Here is a 19,692-nt window from a genome sequence, read left to right on the forward strand (position 1 = left end):
ATAGCTATCTGTAGGCCATAAGCAACTATGGGCACACTTGTGCAACCCCCAGGGTGTACAGTTTCTCAACCTGGGGTGGGGTGGTCACAACCCCCAGAAGATGAGCTAACAGGTGGTTGCAGCCATCATTCCCTTTCCATATTGCTAAGTGGGATGAGCATCCTGGATAGATACCAGATAGATGGAATGGGAGTGCAGGGGTCACTGTATGGAAAAGTTTGAGAATAAATGCCATAGACTTCAAGGGTGTAGCAGTGGCCATGCTCACCTAGAGCTGAAGGAGATATCAGGCCAGAGTTCAGCTGGTGTAAACTGTCATAGTCCTTTGAAGTGAACAGAGTTATGCTCCTTTACATCAGCTAAGGATCTGACCCGTCATGCTTGCTTTGGTCACAATCCCTCCCAGGTCTCACACTGAGGGGGTATACTTCCAAATTGCCCCCAGGAGAGAGCTCTGACTTAATAACCAGATTTAAAGCACTCTGAAGTCAGTGGAAAGACTTCCATAGATGACAGTGTAATCAGGACTTTGGAACAGGCCCTATAACTATAACAGAACCCACAATGGGGAAAAAAATTAATTTGTGACAGGCTCTAGCCCGGTTTTATTTATGGGCAAAAGCCTTTTAAATATCTAAATAAAAATTAATATTTGTTCATAAATACAACAGTTCAAAACAATACTTGTAAGCTCAACAGAAACAATAACTTGTTTTTTAAAAAGAAGGAGAATAAACTACCCACAGTAATAAATACTACAACTCATTAGTAGATATCTGCAGGACCAGATCCTTAGCTTGCTACTTGTTATAAACAGTATGTGTCTGTATATATATGTATATATATTTGTGTATATACAACTAGGTTGTCTTGTGGGTTTTTTTTGTTTTTTTTTAAAGTATCATCCTGGTTACACTTTTCAAAGATTGAAATTATTATGTTAGTCCCTTTAAAAATTACATAGATTTAAGATTTTGTGCTTAGACCAGACAATTGCAACACCAGTCATTTGCATGTGACATCTTAGACATTTTAATTATAGTGCGCCAGTAAGCACAAGACACGCCGATTAATTAATTAATACTTACCTATTTTCATGGGGGTTTTGTGAAACATTATAGCATGAAAAGTGTTTTGAAATCATTGGAATGAAGGTGCTATAAAAGTGCCAAGCAATACTGGTTTTTCTGTATTTTTTGTTTTTAATCCCCAAAGGGAATTAATGTATAGCTAGATTGCATGTTCAAAAAACAAATTACAAATCTTTGCTAGATTTTTTGTGTGTTCCAAATTACAATAAAATACAATATGACAATAGTTTAAATTGCGTGAAAAAATATCTATATCTAAAACAAGTTTGCAAATGGATAAAAAAAGTGCCCTAATACCCATTTGTCTAGCTTTGCATTGCATTCTGTAGACACATGTGAAGATGACCTATTGTTTCTTATAAACCTTGTTTTAATGCTCAATGATATTTGCTACTGGTCAAAACTGAGTTTTTCTTGCCTTACAATTTTTGAAGCTGTAATAACAGAAAAATCATTCTGGGAATCAAAATAATTTAAAAATATAGTTAGAGAGATGATAACCTGATTCAGAGAAGTCATGTTGATCACTGCTGTATTTTCAGGCACAAAAGAAGTAGGGCAAATTTCAAATTTTCAGTCACAGCACTCCTTTCAAAATTGGAACAAACCCTCTTAAAACTGGATATGTGCATTACAGCAGCCCACTGCTAATGGAGGCTATGGTTTCTTTTCTCCAAAACTTTCATGGTGCAGCAGCTTTAAACTTAGGGCACTACAAGGATGAGGATTTTGAATAGCTTTGCTGAGATAATCACCAGAGATTTCTCTACTTTGTCTAAATTTCTCTCTGGACTAATACAGATTTTTCTTGAGGCAAAACTTGAATATTTTCAAAACAGAAGAAGTAATTTCAAAAGAGAGTAAAGAAGAAGGGGGGGGGGGGCAAAACAGAACTCAGAATGGAATGGTAATTGTAACCATCACCAGGAAGCCATGACTATGGCTCCATAATGCAATGTTCTTTTGCTGAGCATAAGCAAGGTCAATAACAAGTTGGCAGGAAGTGCTGTGATTAATCCAGAAAAGCAGGTTGTCCAAACGTGTTTGCATTTATTTGAACAGGAAAATTTATCACCATTATTTAAGGGAGACCGGTTCTTTAAGCAAAATTATTATTTATATTAATTTATTTTTCTGAAGCAATCTGATCTGGGAACCATTGGACTTAAAAGCATCAGTGTTCCAAAGCCTGGATAAAGTTAATTTAAATAATCCTAAAAAAGCTCAAAAAGGTATTTTTATTGCAGTGCTTTGCAGTCATTTCATGGTTCACACAAATTGAAAAGGCGCTGAATCAGAGATCTCCAATCGTATCTGGAAACAGCCCCAAGATTGTGTATGTGCTGTGCTAATTAGTACTCAAATTACGCCATTTAGAAAAAAATAGCTGACCCTCCCTGTTCCCCCAAAAAACCTGGAACTCCTTTTTTCATCTTTCCTTTTTGTATGATCTCAGTTTACTTGTAATAAACATGCTGTTTATTATCTTCATTTAAACCACGACTTTCACTAAAATACAGCAGGAGCCATGAGGAGTATATCATGACTGTAAATCAACAATGGACAACCCTCGTGTGGCATCACCATTGTAACCAATTAAGAGTAGAATTCATCTTTTCCTTTCCAGTTATACTGAGAAGATATTTAATAAAGCATTTGCAACTCACCTCTTTTGCAGTTCTGTTACCATCAGCATATGAACTCAAAACCACAGCACTTCCGACAAATTCTCAAGGCACCTCTATTGTTCCCTTTAAATTAAATCCGAATTGGTTGCACGTTTTGCTGAGCTGCTAATGCTCTCCACATGCTCTTTCTTTCAAGATTAAAATGTTTTCCATTAGGTATTTCTAACACTGAACAGAAATCTGTAAAATGCCCCTCAAAGAACCTCTTCTCTTTGAGCTTCTCATTTGGGCCTGTAAATCACAATTCACAGGCCCAAATGAGAGGCTCAAAGAAAAGACCTAAACGTATGTTAAGCCTCCATTATGAAAGGTTTTTATGGGACACTCTGTCTTTCCATATTTTGGAGGGCCCATTATAAATTACGAAAGTTCTCGTTTCCTGGGAGATAATTTGCTAGCCTAAGATCCCATAAATAGGGAAAGCAGTTTCTGAAGATCAGAAGATACTTCATAGGATCTGCAACTATTACCATAGGCCAACTGTCAGAACAGTGTATGTTTACACATTCCAAACAAATGCAACATTTGTTTGAACATTCAGGTTGAACGGTTAAGCATTCAAAAGTAAGGAAATGCCAACAGTGCGGTTACATGCAGAACCTTAACTCTGCCCTCTGAGAGAATGCAATACAGTATAGTCTTTTACGACATGATCATATATGATTTCTGAAATATATCACTTTTTTTCTATGTTTGTGTAACCTTTTTCTTTCTTGTCTATCTACACTAATTTCTTCGTCATTAGGTACCAGATATCTTTACTGGTTTAAGGATTAGATTTCGTCACTAGGACACCAATCCAGGCACAGCAGAGGGAAAGATCTAAGTTTCAGACATTCAGTGGGACTATTCACATATATAAAGTTAAACACATGCAAGAATGACTGCAGGATCAGGTTTTAATATATGACAACATATGCAACAAGTGACTATGACCAATAATTGGAAGGAAAAGGAGCAGACAGGATAAAGATTAGGTATGTGCTCTAACTGGTGGTTCTGAATCACTTTAAGATAAAGATATCCTCCTTGCTCAGCAAGCCCCTCTACTTAATCATTATCAGCTGACAGTTTCCCACAGGCATCACAGTACAGGTAGGTCTTGAAGAGCGATCTGGGGAGAGTATCTTATGGACCAATCTGGGGAGAGTATTTCCATGCATAAGAAGCATGAATGAAATGAATGAAAAGGAGTTAATGAGGGAACAGGATGGTTGGGGTTAGCATTGCTAGTAAACACAGAGGGTAAAAGGACCAATAAAGTAGAATTTTCAAAAAATTATGAGTGATTGAATTCCTGGGGCTAAAATGGACTCTATTATGCAATTGCTACCGTTCCTGCTATAATATATATAGGGGTGCTATGAGGTTAAATATTTGTAAAAGCTCCATATAAATGTTAAGAATTATTTTTATTATGCACATAAATAAAAACAATATTTTTCATATATCTATCTATATGTAGATAGATAGATATATGGGAGAGAGTATTTTGGAGGACAAGAACTATAACTACAAATAAAATCAGTATTAACTTTAAAATCATTGTTTTGGCATATTGTAAGTAGATTGTTAATCCTTATTGAATTAGCCTCTTCATTTTGATAGCAATCATGCAGCCAAACAGGATGGCTGATTTAATCACATTTTGCAGTTCCTGTTACATGGAGCACCACCACTTCAGGCAAAGATTTGCTGTCCATCAAAACTACTATATCTTGGCAGAAAATCATTGGTTGACACACAAATCTAAAGTGATGTAAAGTGATTAGTTTGTTATTATAATAATTATTTATTGAACTGTGATAGTGCTTAGAGGCTCCAATCAGGGACTAGGGCTCCATTGTGCTAGTATTATACACACATATAATGGAAATGATGTCCCTGCACCAAAGAGTTTACAATCTAAGTATATATTGAGAGAAAACAGATAGATAAAACAAGCAGATATGGGGAGCACAAAGTAACAGTGAGATAATTATTAGTGTACTAAGAGCAAACTAAAGGTCAGTTTATACTATGCAATGATACTGAGCACGCCACTTTATGGAGCAGAGACTTGGCCAATGACAGTGGCTAACAAAAAGAGATTGGAGGCTGCCTCTCAGACATGGCTGAGGAAGATACTGCACATAACAGGAAAAGACAAAATAACAAATGGGAGAGTAAGGAAGTGTGACAGAGCAGGACATGTTAGAAAACATAATCAAAGAAAGAAGGCTCAGGTGGTTGTGACATGCACAACATATCGGAGACATGCTAAGCAAGCACTGAACTGAGTACCTTAGGGAGGACAGAGAAAGCAAGAAAGGCCAGGGATGAAGTGGCAGAAGATAGTGACAGAAGATATTGAATGTACTGGTATCACTTGGAATGTAGTACCACAACTAGCGAGCAACCATAATATACGGAGGAACCGGACTGCCTGATGGGTCAGCGGCACAGGTGGAACTAAGGTCTAAGGTATGGTATTAAGCAGAGGTCACAGCATACCAGCTGCCTGGCCACTCTCATACAGAAAAAAGTAAAGTGAACGTTCAAGAAATAATGAAGAGTTCCCTTGTTTTGGTCACTGTGTTCTCTTCTTCTATTAATCTGTCACAGAAAAATGTTGGCAGTACGTAACTAACGAGTTAATTGGTGCTGCTAGGGAAAGCTCAGAATTTTGCCCCTGCAATACTGGGCACTAACTAGTCAAAAGCTGCTCTGAATGAAATCTACTGTTTTGCTGGAAAAGGTGAAAGTTCCTAGCACTGTTGATGTTTTAGGCCAAATCTTGGTTTACATAGGAATTTATCAAGTAATCAAGGAATTTATCAAATAATCTTCCATATTTAACACACACGTACAAAAAACAACATTAGGTCACAAACAAATGAAAGCAAGGAAATTTGGATATAAGGCCTGCCAAGACACCAAGTGAGACTTAACCCATCGAGTATTAACTCACTGTCAATGTAATTACACCAAACAAAAATCAAAATTTGATAGAACTGAGAACAAGGCCTCTGAAACTGGGCCAGTTAAGGCCTGCTTCTGCTCCATTTACATCAATTGGTGCAAAACTAAGCCCATCATTTTCACTGGTTTTATGCTCTATAAACAAAAACTGGATTAAGTTACAGCAAAATTTCAGCTCATTCAAGTTTTGTTTTTAAAACTGTTCATTTGTTTGATTATATTAATCATGATATAGTTCAACTGGGATTAAATAAGACACGGGGAAAAATAGAGTTATATTATATGAAAGCTACTTGTTCCTTCTTCCATCACGTTCTTAATTTGAGCACAATGTCCAAAAGCATAAGGTCCAAAAATGAGAGAGAAAATTTCTTAATGTTAAATTTAAAAGACAGAGAGAGAGGGAGTGTGTAGTGATGAGATATGATAATATGATAATAAATACATTCAATGACCGTTTCAGTGTTCAAAATACTACAAAGCATTCACCTCTTTTCTGCTTCCTGCTTTAAGTTGCTTCCTTTGTCATAAGTTGGAGTAACTACAGTAACTACTACTTCCTAATGCTCACAAAAGATTAGTCAATACATCCTCTGGCACTAATGCCCAGTGAATTGCCAAAAGCTTAGCATCCCTTAATGCAGGGAAATTTATTTTAACATTCTGAATACAAACATTTGTATATTAGACATGAAAAAGAAAAAATTAGGGACAGAAAAAAATGTTGGCACAATTTATTCATGGGAGCTTTTATTAAAAAAAAACTTTTTATTTCAGCCCTAAATGCAAATTACGATTGGGCATGTGGTAGTGATGACAGGCTATGTGACAACAGCCCTGATGCTCTCTAGTAAAACATCTATAATATGATAGTAATGACTTTAAACACAGTCACATTCTAAGCACAATCCTTTGCAGGCGCAGTGTGAAGAAAGACTATTGTAATTACAGTACAGGTGGGCGGAACCAAAGAAAAGATATGAAGCAAATTTCTTATTCCATAGAACACCAGCTCAAATTGATCTAACGCCTGGCTTCTACCCCCTGCCCCCCCCAACAACAACAAAAAAAGCAATACATATTTAAACCTCAGAACCTAATGCTCATATTTGGAAAAAGGCACAGCACACAGCTGATGTGGACAGATATGCAAGATGAAGACAGCTACTCATTGCCAGTGAAACACCCTTCCTAATTTCTGAAAAGTGTAACTGACATGTACCTTTCTCAGAATGATTCTAACACTAAAAACCATTCAGAGTTCCCTATTATTTCACAGTAGCTTATAAAAAAAATTAAGAAAACTACATTACCGTCAGACATGGGCTGAAACAACACCTCCGGTCTGAAAACTCCAAAAACTTTGGCAGCAGGCTGGAATCTAAAATCAGATCCAGATCTTGCAGTTTGCCCCTTTATCTATAATGCACCTACCCAAAAGTGCAGATCCAAATTAAATTTTAGAGATTTAAAATTCAAGGCATCATCTATGCACAGAACATTATAATAGCCTTTTACACTGAGGGACATATTTTTGAAAACGGAAGTTAAAATGTGTACAGTAAGAAACATATGTTCAAGGACATTTGCGCATGTCCATCAGATAACTGCAAATGCAAACCCAATGCTCTGACTCTTTGCACTCTGGCCAAACTAAAAATCTGACATGAGGAAATATTTTTTGTGACTCTAGGAAACATATGAAATTTTCTCTTGTGCTAATGGTCTGTTGAAGAGATACCTTAGCCAGCCAGAACAAGTCTTTCTCCAAACTGTTTTTAATTTAATTCATATTTATACAATCATCCTAGTCTTGGCATCCTTGCATCTTCTCTAATAGAAAAGCACATATGTTTAATAATGGTCCACTGTTGTTCTTCAATCAGCTAGTATAGAGGAATCTGTTTCTACATGATGCTGTCTAGAGACAGCTCTCAATGGGAGGCATTTGAGGAATTCTGTAGGTTGCTTATGCTCAGTTCAAATTCTTATAAAGGCTGTTTCAGAATATGTCCCTAGAATAAGAAGAAAGTGTACTTGTATTTAAAGTCTGATTTCATGAACACTCAGACAACACTACAATCTTAGAAATAAAGGGAATCTTTACTCAGCTTGTTTTTTCTTTAATGAGCCTAAAAACATGTGTCTCTATAGTTCTGTGTTCAGGGTATGATCTCTTGAATCCAGACTAGCACAATATGAATGGTTAAAGTGCCAAAGTAACCTACCATGGAAGAGATGAAATGAAGGAGAGAAAAAATAAGCTATGGAATACATTCTTTTTTATGAACCCAAGCCACTTACAATGTCTTGGTATGACAACATCAGCACACTCTAGCCATTTGTAGTAGCTTCTACCACTAAGGGCCATTTAAATGAGTTTCTGTGCAGCAGATTGGTTTATAAAATTCCCATTGCAATGCACTGACTTTGCCTTAGGCAATGTACCATAGGGTAACTCCATTCAGGCCACATTAGTACTATGTGGACATTTTAAGATACACATTAACTTGTTTCAATTGGCTTTCCTTATGACAGCAATATTCTAACCAGCGTACTTCCAAAATCGTGACGGTGATAATGACAGTCTGCATGGCCAAGATCCCCACTATGCAGAAAAATAAATATTACAGGCTACTAAAATACAGTAAAAAGAAAAGGAGTACTTGTGGCACCTTAGAGACTAACCAATTTATTTGAGCTCACTTCATCCGATGAAGTGAGCTGTAGCTCACGAAAGCTTATGCTCAAATAAATTGGTTAGTCTCTAAGGTGCCACAAGTCCTCCTTTTCTTTTTGCGAATACGGACTAACACGGCTGCTACTCTGAAACCTAAAATACAGTAGTTAGCTGTCAACCAGCAATTTCTCACCTCCCCTTCTCAACCCAGGAAGCATAATCTAGAGGGGGTACGTAGAAATGCTGTGGATACATGGATCATGCAAGCACTTTTAAGTATCCACACCACAGCTTTAACATCACAGTGTACAACACCAAAATCTCCATTGTGCTTCTTAACAAACTTCTACAGCAGGAGTCTCAAACCCAATTCACCTTCGGGCCAGTGCCAGTCCTCAAATCCTCCCAGCTGGCCAATAATGTCACTGAAGATGGTGTTCAGAAAAGAAAATGTTTATATTGTATTTTTTATTTCAAATTTCTTAGAAATAATAAAACTGTCATACAACTTTATACAATTCTTTGCCTGCAAGAGAGTTTTTAGTGTTTGCCAGACACCTGGCAACGCTTCAGTTCTGTCAGTTTGTTGATGTTTGGCCTCAGTGAGTGAGCAGTTGAAACCTTCAGGATTGCAGCATGGTGAGCATCAGATAGTTGTGTTTGGTATTTTGACTTGTTTATACTCATTGTGGAAAAAAGTGACGCTGCCTCCCTGGCTGACTCTGCTCAGCAACTAATGATGCTGCCTCCATGGCTGACTCTGCCTGGCGACTAATGATGGTATTTCTGTCCCTCTCCTCCAGCCAATGGGAGCTGTGGGGGGCAGTGCCTGCAGCAGACAGAGCCGGCAGCGTGGCTGCATGCATTTCTTCTCCATGGGCCGCAGTGGGGAGGTTCTCAGGCCGCAGATGGCACGTGAGCCAGGACTTTGAGACCCCTGCTCTACACATTAATTCCCCTCAATCACATATGGGCCAAAGCCTCTTCATTTTATGTTTGAAACTTTTTTACTGAGGCAAAGTTACAATAAAAGGTTAACATATTACATTGTACATTACCCATTCAGGAACAGGCTAATATTCAAAGAACCTGTGGCAGAGATTTAGGTTGGATATTAGGAAAAACCTTTTCACTAGGAGGGTGGTGAAACACTGGAATGCATTACCTAGGGAGGTGGTGGAATCTCCTTCCTTAGATATTTTTAAGGTCAGGCTTGACAAAGCCCTGGCTGGGATGATTTAATTGGGGATCGGTCCTGCTTTGAGCAGGGGGTTGGACTAGATGACCTCCTGAGGTCCCTTCCAACCCTGATATTCTATGATTCTATGAAAGATTCTGGCTTGCTGGCTGCGGAGCTCTCCTCCTCTGAGTCTGCTAAAAAGGGTGACCAAATTTCTAAATACCTATTCTCTTTTTGGCTCTTCTCTTTTTAAAAACTTTTCCATTACAAGGACAGTCCATATTTTACTATGCCACAATTCCATGGAGGAGAAGTCACAGCTCTCCAATAATGTGCAATACAAAGCCACACAATAAAAAAATTTTTAGTAGAGCACTAAGTAAGCAGATCAGGGAGATCTCTAGGAAGCTGACATTTTGTCATAAGATGAATGTCTTTCATAATTTCCTCCCAAAGCTGTCTAGTTTCTAGACACAACCACCACATGGCTTCTATGTTCCTCTTTCCCCAAACCCCTGCAACAAAGCACCTCCCTAGTAGCAAAAATATGATTGATCTTATCTGGAGTCAAAAGCCATTTATACAGTAATTTATACAAACATTCTTTATGAGCTACACAAATTGAAGATGTATATCTGCCTTGCCATATAGAGACCCTCTAATCCAGATCAATTTATTTGCCCAAATCCCTTTCCCATCTTTCCATCTGGGTTGTTTTCTTATCAACATCTTTTTCAATCAAAATTGCATATAACTTAGAAATTAAACCTTTTGTTCCAGCTTGCTCCTGGGTCAATTCCTCAAATGTGATTAAAGGTTTAGATACAGCCATCCTGTATCCAGAGTTCAAAAGAAAATGTTGGACTTGTACATACTGAAAATATGGGATCTTTATATTAGTAACATTATTACATATCCCTTGGTATGTTTCAAACCAGGATCCAGGAACAGCTGTCCAAATTGAGTAATGTCAGCTCGTATCCACAATGCCTAGTCACTTTGATATTTCCTAGAGATAAATCCCTGACTATTAATGAAAGTAGAACCCTCTTCACTTCACCCATACAACAATCCCACTGCAATCAGTGGGAGGTATTTTTTTCAAGTACAGTGAACAAGATATGGCCTATTCACTTTAACTTTGTAGAAAGCAAGCTTATCTCATCATAGTCCTCAAACTCGTTTCCCAGAGTACTCTCTGTTTTGTCATTTAGAGCCTCACTTACCAATGCAGGCGTGGACTCTCACTGAGAGCTGGGTCCTCAGAATTATACTGTGCTTCTTGCCCCTCCTGGGAAAAAAGAGGAAAACTTGATGTGAGTATTGAAACCACAAAGAGATCTCTCATCTAATATCACTAGAAATTCCACATTAAAGGAGCTCCAAGCAATGATGCAGGGTTTTTCTCTTCATAAAAATATTCTTTATTATTTGTGTTATTGTAGTTCCCAGGGACCCCATGATTTGAAATGCTGTACTTATGCCTTTTATGGCTGAGCATTAAAAAAGACAATGCTCAATTAAAGATTGCATACACAACCTTAACTCTGTCCATTCCTTCTGCATATGCATTTTGATGAGTCTTTAAGTACATGATCACATTTCTATATCAATACAATGTACCATGTTTCCTACAAGCTTAAGGAGGCCTTCCTCATTCCTTAAGGCCTATGCTGCATCCTTGTCTTACTGACCCAGCACAGGAGTAAGGCTACCCCTCCCTGCATCTGCTGTACTGACTGGACAGATCTATCTGGATCTTCAGTCTGCTCAAAAGCACAGTCCTTGATCTCTGGATACTCTACCTTCCAAGAAAGTGGTGGGGAGTGGGCAGAGCTTCGGCTTTGCGCCTCAACAGGGCATTTGGGGCACAGTGGCTCTCGGGACTTGTTCAGGACTGTACCCGAGGTCACATTCTAGCCTTAATCTTTCCACTGTGCATACAAGTTAGCCACAAGCTCACATACTACACAGCCTGCCTTAGCTGCTCACCATCTTAGTGAGAAATTTCTGTGCAAAGTCTTCTGCCAATAGACATATTGCAATTTTCAATGGGTCACAACTCAATCGATCAAACCACTTTTCATCAGATGATACAGTGGCTCTGCTCTTCAACAAGGAATACCATCAAGCCATATTTCAACTTCCTTTCCATAGCTGTTTCAGCAGAACAGTTGTGAGTTTTATTTTAAACATGAGTAAAAAAGAATTTTTTCACTCTCCCAGTACAATTTGCCAGACAAAAACCCACATTTAGGCAAATGCCAGGCCTGCAAAAATTAAGAATTATTATGTAAGTGGCTGAAAACTGAGGTTAGAATGGAATTACTTATGTACTAGTAACTGAAGAATTCACTGCCACTCTTACAATAATATGTTTTCTTTTAGGTTTATATCAAACCTTTAAATTACATTGGTTTTCAAATGCTCTCTCTTTACAGTGGTATGAAACAAAATTTCAAAATATAAAAGCTCTTTTAAGACTACTAGATTTGCAGGTCTTTTGAAATTCCAAACACTAACATTCTATTCCCTCACATGTATTCTGTATAGTATGGAGATTAACCCCAGTTTTCTGAACAAATTCCAATTTTGGTAATGACAATCTGTGCACCTGAATTACTCCTGAAATTTCAACTGGACACAGTATCCTTCTGCACTTTATGGCCTGTGCTCTGTCTACAGCTGCCCTTTTCCAGCACAAAAGTGCAATGACTTGTGTGAAATATCTAATTCACAAAGTGCTTTGGGATCCTTTCAGATTAAAAGTGGCAAATAAATGAGAGAGATTCATTTTAGTTCCACTCATTGACATATGATTCCATGCACTGGATTTGCACTGTAGTTTTACTATGGTGTGTCCCAGCATGTTGGCTGTTATAAAGGTGAAAAAATGTGTCTTCTATGCTCCTTCTTCTGCACTGTTATTAATACTTTGACGTTACGGATGACCTTTCCCTTATGAAGAGATCAGGATGGGTTGGTGATTCAAGCTTGGGATGTGGAAGTCAGAGGTTCAATTCTCTGCTACACTACAGATCTCCTTGGTGATCATGGGCATGTCACATAATCTTTCTGTGCCAGAGATCACCACCTGTAAAATAAAGATAATAGCACTGCCCTACCTCACAAGGATGGAGTGATGAGAAATGCATTGAAGACTGTTGGTGAACAGATACTACACTACTGGAGCCAGGTGAGTACTTAAGATAGACGGACAGAAAGGGTAGTCATGAGAACAAAAACAGTGAACTCAGGTAATGAATGCTCAAGATAATCATGGAGATTTATTCTTTCCTTTCTCTGAAACATGCCATTTTAAACCAGGCCAGCTGTAGAATTTATAAGCTTTCTCTGTACACCACGCAGAGGGTCAGAAACCACATCACCAAAAATTAAAAAACTGAAATGTGGTAATAATGCTGCCAGCAAAATGGATTTTTAAACACAAATAGCTTTTTCGCCTTCAATCAGTGGTTAGCCTATTGGATGAAGTTTCAAAAAAGGTCAATTTGCTATTGAAAGGAAACCATAGCTGCGCTTTCTGTTTGTCATGATCTTATTCAACAGGCAGTCACTGGGGTTAAAGGGAAACTGGTCATCAGGTTAATTATTACCAGCCGTGTTGGTGATACCAGTACATGGAGATACTGCTATTTGGTTTTCACTTAAATGCCAGGAAATAATAACAATTTCATTCTTCATTCCACTAATACTGTAAATTAGCAATTAGGAATAGTAAAGGGAGCCTTCTTCCTTTTCTCTCAGTTCTGACATTCCTGATCAGTTCCTTGTCATTGTATCCCTCCCAGTTCTGCCCTTCTCAGGATAAAGACTCTTTTAAAAACCTTTCCAACATATAAATATCACCTCGTTAGTAAACTTCCAGATCACAATGGCATTAAAGAAAACCGACTATGCATAAATGATGCTTTATTAATCATATATTCATAGATTCATAGATATTTAGGTCAGAAGGGACCATTATGATCATCTAGTCCGACCTCCTGCACAACGGAGGCCACAGAATGTCACCCACCACTCCTGCAAAAAACCTCACACCTATATCTGTACTACTGAAGTCCTCAAATCGTAGTTTAAAGACTTCAAGGAGCAGAGAATCCTCCAGCAAGTGACCCATGCCCCATGCTACAGAGGAAGGCAAAAAACCTCCAGGGCCTCTTCCAATCTGCCCTGGAGGAAAATTCCTTCCCGACCCCAAATATGGCGATCAGCTAAACCCTGAGCATATGGGCAAGATTCATCAGCCAGATACTACAGAAAATTCTTTCCTGGGTAACTCAGATCCCACCCCATCTGATATCCCATCACAGGCCACTGGGCCTATTTACCATGAATATTTAATCAAAAGTATCTGTTTATTTTACTGTCAAAAGCAAAACTCCCAGGACTCCCCACACAAGACAGCTACAGAAGAGTGAATGGATTTCAGTCTGAGTAATGCATCATCATCAAAGTCTACTAAGACTTGATTGCAGAATCTTTATAATTGGTGATGATGCATTCAGTAGTCAGATTCTGGTGCGAGTTTGCATGTAAACTCTGACCTGTAAGTTATTGAGAAACAACAAATATAGACCCCCACAAAGAGAGTTACACTTCAGAGTATAACTTCATTTTAAACAACTAGCTAAGGAACTGGGATAGTTTAGTGAGTGGATCAGCATCATCGGAGGACCCCTGTCAATTCAGTTTTTAATTCTTCTGAGGTTAGACTGAGTAAATGCCATACAGTTCACTAATGATACTACCCTTTTAAAATCACTTCAAGACCTACTTGTACACAGAGCTCTATTATTATTATTATGTTATGGCAAAATAAAAGCTAAATCATGGCATGGGTCCTGGTTGTTAGGCACAACTTAACCTAATGTCAGAAATGTATACAACTCGCATTTAAAGAAGGGAATTTTTCTAATATTTAATTAAATACATTTTATCACCCTGGGGTTGTCACAATTATCCTTTTCCTTTTTGCTAATTAATTATTATATTTGTGTTTAATAGATTGTGAAGAAAAATCATTCAAACTTCTGTACCTAATTGCTCTATTACATGAGCTATTAAGCTCAGTTTTTATTATCACAATCATGTACCAAGAAAAAAAGCATTGCCATAAATACAAGACTGTATTGTTCAGTAGAAGATAAAACAAAGTTTATTCCAGGATAAATAAATGTACTCTGCTAGATGTATATTTTAACAGCAGCAAAAGGAATACATAACATTACAAGCAAACCAAGTGGCTTCTCCCATAAATATTTTCTTTCAAGCAATGTGAAATCTGAGTTCACTAGCTCCAGTAAATGCTTAATGTAAAATATAATTATATATGACGGTATCACATACGAAATATGAAGGTCATTTGAATTCAATACAATAATGAAGATTTACATTTATGGGGCATCTCAAATTACACGTTAACAGTATTCCTTTTGTAGGAACAATATCCTTGAGATGTTGATTTTTTAATGGCTATATGTAAGTGGCTAAAGCAGTAATAAAAGTAGCATTTTATCCAATGAGTACATCATGCTTTGAAGCCAAGAAATACAATGGATGACCTTCCAACTTTCTGCTCTATGATCAAGTATCTACTTCATGACTTTTTTGATCCGTGATGTCCCTCTGTACACACCCAACCCTCATTGGAATCCATGGAAGGCAAAAACACTCCTGAAAAACTCTTCAGGCTTGAGACCTTTGGACAGAAGGTGTAATCTAAGCATGAAGTAGTATTGTTATCCTTTCATTGACAGTCACAGGTCAAGAAAAGAGAAAACTGATACTGTATGTATTCAATAGAGCTGCTGACCCTTTAACTTAATACTAAGTGTGTATTAATTCAAGGCTGGTAGAAATCCAAATCACCCAGTCATCAAAAGAAAAAAAAAGTACTTTTAAGTAATATAAGCCCCAATCCAGCAAAGCACTTAAGCATAAGCACAACTTTAAATGCATCAGTAGTCCCATACACCTTGATATTTACGTGTCGAAAGCTACACACAGGTTTTGATGCTTTGCTGGATCTGGGCCATAGCATAAAAAGAGCTTGAATTGCCAGTGTATGTAACATTCTTAAATCTTTGGTCCATAGGTAATCTTACTATTAAAACTTTAAAAGGTAACAAACAAATAAACACCAGTTATTTCCCTAAAAGGTACGAACAATGTAAAGAAAGAGAACAAAACAAGCAGCCTTCAGGCAGACCAGGTTTCAATATGGCAACTGGTAGTCCATCCTCCAGTATCTCTTTTACATGGGTATTTTAGAAAGACCAAAAAGAGAAATAAAATGAAGAGATGGAGATAAACTGACTTACAAAAGAACAGGTAACACGGCACAAAAGGAACAGCATCATGGGCAAGTTGGAAGGCCGATCAGGGTAAGATCCCCATCCTGCTCCAATCGCTTTATGTCAGGTAGAAGGCCTGAAGTGGCATAGAGGGGCCCTAAAAATCTCATTTCCAATTCGGGGTGGATTCTTTTGGTGCAGGAACTGATGGAGACAGATATAAAGGTGTCCTCTGAGGACCCTCTTGCAAACTCTGGCGTAGAGGGCAAGGCTGAGGTCAGGAAAGGCATGTCTGTTGCATGCCGTGCTGCCGAGATTCCAGGCAGCTCAGTGGCCCTTAGGGCAGCTCAAAAAGGCTGCCATAACTCAGGGCTTGTCTACAATGATGGGGTGTAATGTCTAAAGCACGCTAACGTGCTGCACATTTATTGGTCCGGGTAAACTCTGCTGCTGCACGCTAAAGGTTCTCTAGTGCACTTCTATGTAGTACTGTTTCAAACAGCACTATGTTAAAGTGCACCAGCAGCAGGGTCTACATAGACCAGGGACTGGCAACCTTTGGAACGTGGCCCGCCAGGGTAAGCCCCGTGGCGGGCCGGGCCAATTTGTTTACCTGCCAGGTCTGCAGGTTCGGCTGATTACAGCTCCCACTGGCCGCAGTTCACCGCTCCAGGCCAATGGGGACTGCTGGAAGCGGCGTGAGCTGAAGGATGTGTTGGCCACTGCTTCCTGCAGCCCCCATTGGCCTGGAGCGACAAACCGTGGCCAGTGAGAGCTGCGATCGGCCAAACCTGCGGATGCGGCAGGTAAACAAACTGGCCCAGCCCGCCATAGGCTTACCCTGGTGGGCCACATGCCAAAGGTTGCTGATCCCTGACATAGACCGATTAATGCACAACACATTTAGGAATCACATGCCTGTAGAGCACATAACCAACCCACCCTGTAAGACAAGCCCTTAGACAGATCCCCAGGACTGAATAAGTTATGCCAGGAGCCTCTTCAGTTTCCAGAACAGCCCAGGATCAAAGGTTACAAAGGTGGCTTAAAGCCACCATAGCCCCACTTCCTTCTGGACTGAGAGTTCTAGAGCCACAACATGGAATCTCACCCCAGGCCCATAAGTACAGACTAAATGACAATAACTTTAAAAAACCAGTTAATATTTTCTCCCCATTTTAATGTAACACTTGCCTGTACACTGGGAGGTTGGGGGATGTCGACAGAACACACACCTTACAGAAATTTAAGAGGACATTCCACGGGGCGATGTGGTTTAATATCCAAATAAACTTTTTGTGCTTTTCTAACCTTTGAATGAATAAGACTACAAAGCACCTGCCAACATTCATCATCTGTGAGAATTTTGTTCTCAGATAAATGAGAAACTTTTCCAAAGCTCCCCCTGATCACCAGGACAAATTGATGGGAGGGGCGGTATGCACATAGAATAACCTCACCACCACTAGTTGTGCAGGAGTATGCCATGACAGATGTCAAAATCAAAACAAAGGAATCTCTACACATTCACTCCTCTGGAGGTGATAACTGTTTATTACTTGCATGCTACTTCTCTCTTGTTCTTATCAGACTATCAAACTACTGAATCATAGCTCTGATAACTAGGCAGAATTTGAACTTCAAGGAGAAAACAAAAGAAAAATTTTAAGGAGAAAGCATAAATTAAATGCTGCGTTCTCATATCTTAACAGGACAATATTACATTGGTAGGGGAATGATCAAGCTCTTCCTCTCTAACTTCCACAAATCACATCTGAACACATATATTTGTGAAAACAAGTCTTAAATCTGTACACTACATCTGGGACTTTAAAGGGCATAGGTCACCCAACTCCCTTTGAAAACCAGGCCCTTTACAAATACCAGCCTAAATTTTCTTAAAAATCACAAAATACCACGGGGATATCAGCTTTTTCTAACTGGATAGTCATTTTGAAAAGTATATCTTTCTTCACCTTTTGGAAGATTTCAAAAGTTTCACCTTCTTTTTGCCTTGGAGCTAGTAACTATTAAAATCAAATCCCAGTCTGAGCTTACAGAATTCTGAACTGCCCTATTCCATTCATAATGAATCCAAGGCTGCTATTCTAGTCTATATAGGTTCTTATATTGCCCTCATCACCATAGTATTTGATGGCTATTCAGAAGCGCGCTGAAAATTATTGTGTTTGGTTCCATTTTCAAATAAATCCATATCCACAAACTATTGCCTAGAATCACAAAGATGTGCAGTAAAGCCACAACCTACTGCATAGGATTTGTTTTACTGTGTTCAAGCAAGTCAGTAGAAAAACTGAACTTCAAACTTTCAAAATCTGACTTACGTTTAGTGAAATCTACCTTAGCGTATATTTAAATCCAGACTTCTTGAGGAGATAGCAGTGAATTCTCCTTGTATGCACAATGTAGCCTGTCAGCCATTGGAAATAAAGTTAATAATGCTGATAAGCTAATGCTTGCTCTCTGATACTTCAGTTTAAGGTAGCCACTTGAAGTGCCATTTTTCAAAGTGTACAGTAATGCATTTTCTGGAAATAGATAAAATCTCAGATTTCCCCCCTTTTTATTTGTAATTGAATAGGGGTCCAAATGTATATAAATATATTACATAAAGAATATATTTGAAAATCCATAGTTAGGATTGAAGATAAGCAACAATTCATTGTTATACACTGGTTTACATACTGTCAGTATTCGAGGACTCTGCCTGATTGTAGCAGCACAACTGTGGTTCAGGAGTAGAAGTAGGAGCAAGAGGGGGGAAAGAGAGCACCTCTTTTTGTTCTTTCTAACCCAAGAAGAGTTTGATGTTATCCTATTAACAATTATGCCTTATATAAAAGTCAGAAGTTATACCAGAGGAACATGTGAAGGCACAGGCAAATTACAAGTAGGACACAAGGGGGTTGATTTAGCAAGTGAAGCTGCTGCTCGGCCCCTACTGCAGTCATGAGACAGCGTGGCTTCAGGCTCACGCAGAAAGGGGAGAGTGGAAAGAAGGGGAGCTAGCATCCCCCTGCCCCAGGTACTTCCACCCATAAGCAGGCTGGAAGGGTAAATTGGCAAGCGATGCTAGTGCATTGGGAGGAGGAGGGAGGCAAGGGAATTTAGCTGTTTCAGGTACCGGCCGTGCTGCAAGTGGATGTATGGGCTATCAGGCTGCAATTCTTTCTGGTTGTGAGCAGGTTGCTGTTCAGGTGTCTGTACCTTTGCTGGAAAGTGGACAAGCAGAGGCAGCAGCTGCAGCACAGGGCAGTCCCAATGGAGCCCAGGGGCTGGAAGGGGACCCAAGGGAGTATTGCAGTAAGGGTAGGGGGGCTGCTAATGCCCAGGGTGGAGTGTTTTATAACCCAAGCCATAACCTAGGGCAGCCCCATGGACTGAAGGAGGGAAATGACTGAGGGGAAGCGTCCATGCATACAGGTGAGTAGGCTGTGTGGATTAATGGGGTAGTCAGCGGAGTTGTGCAGCAAATGGCCAGTGAAGTGGTTTCTGATGTTTTCTCCACAGCACTTCCAAAGGGCACAGCGTCACCTCGAACCAGGATGTTCTCTTCCACTGAACACAAGGGATGGCAGTAATGCTGATCCCAGGGGTGAGTGTGATCTGAACCACACAGGGGCTGGGGGGATGAGTGGCAGAGGTGGTATCCAGCCTTCCAGCCTGGCAAGGGGTGGCAGTTGCAGGGGCCACAGCGAGGTGCAGGGACTGTGCTCAACCAGTCACTCAGTGAGTTCACCTGAGGGGGACAGGA

General features: G+C 39.3%; 1 protein-coding gene across 12 annotated transcripts in view; it reads right to left on the reverse strand.

Annotated features, from left to right (window-relative positions):
• FHOD3 (formin homology 2 domain containing 3) overlaps nt 1–19,692 on the reverse strand; it is a 619,164-nt gene that overhangs the window by 506,084 nt on the left and 93,388 nt on the right. For all 12 annotated transcript variants that reach the window (XM_074945213.1, XM_074945211.1, XM_074945220.1 and 9 more), the window contains exon 3: nt 10,827–10,891. In XM_074945213.1, coding sequence (XP_074801314.1) covers nt 10,827–10,891 — 65 coding nt within the window. The remainder of the gene's footprint in view (nt 1–10,826; nt 10,892–19,692) is intronic.

The sequence above is a fragment of the Natator depressus genome, chromosome 2 (genome assembly GCF_965152275.1).
Source record: "Natator depressus isolate rNatDep1 chromosome 2, rNatDep2.hap1, whole genome shotgun sequence".
Taxonomy (NCBI): domain Eukaryota; kingdom Metazoa; phylum Chordata; order Testudines; family Cheloniidae; genus Natator; species Natator depressus.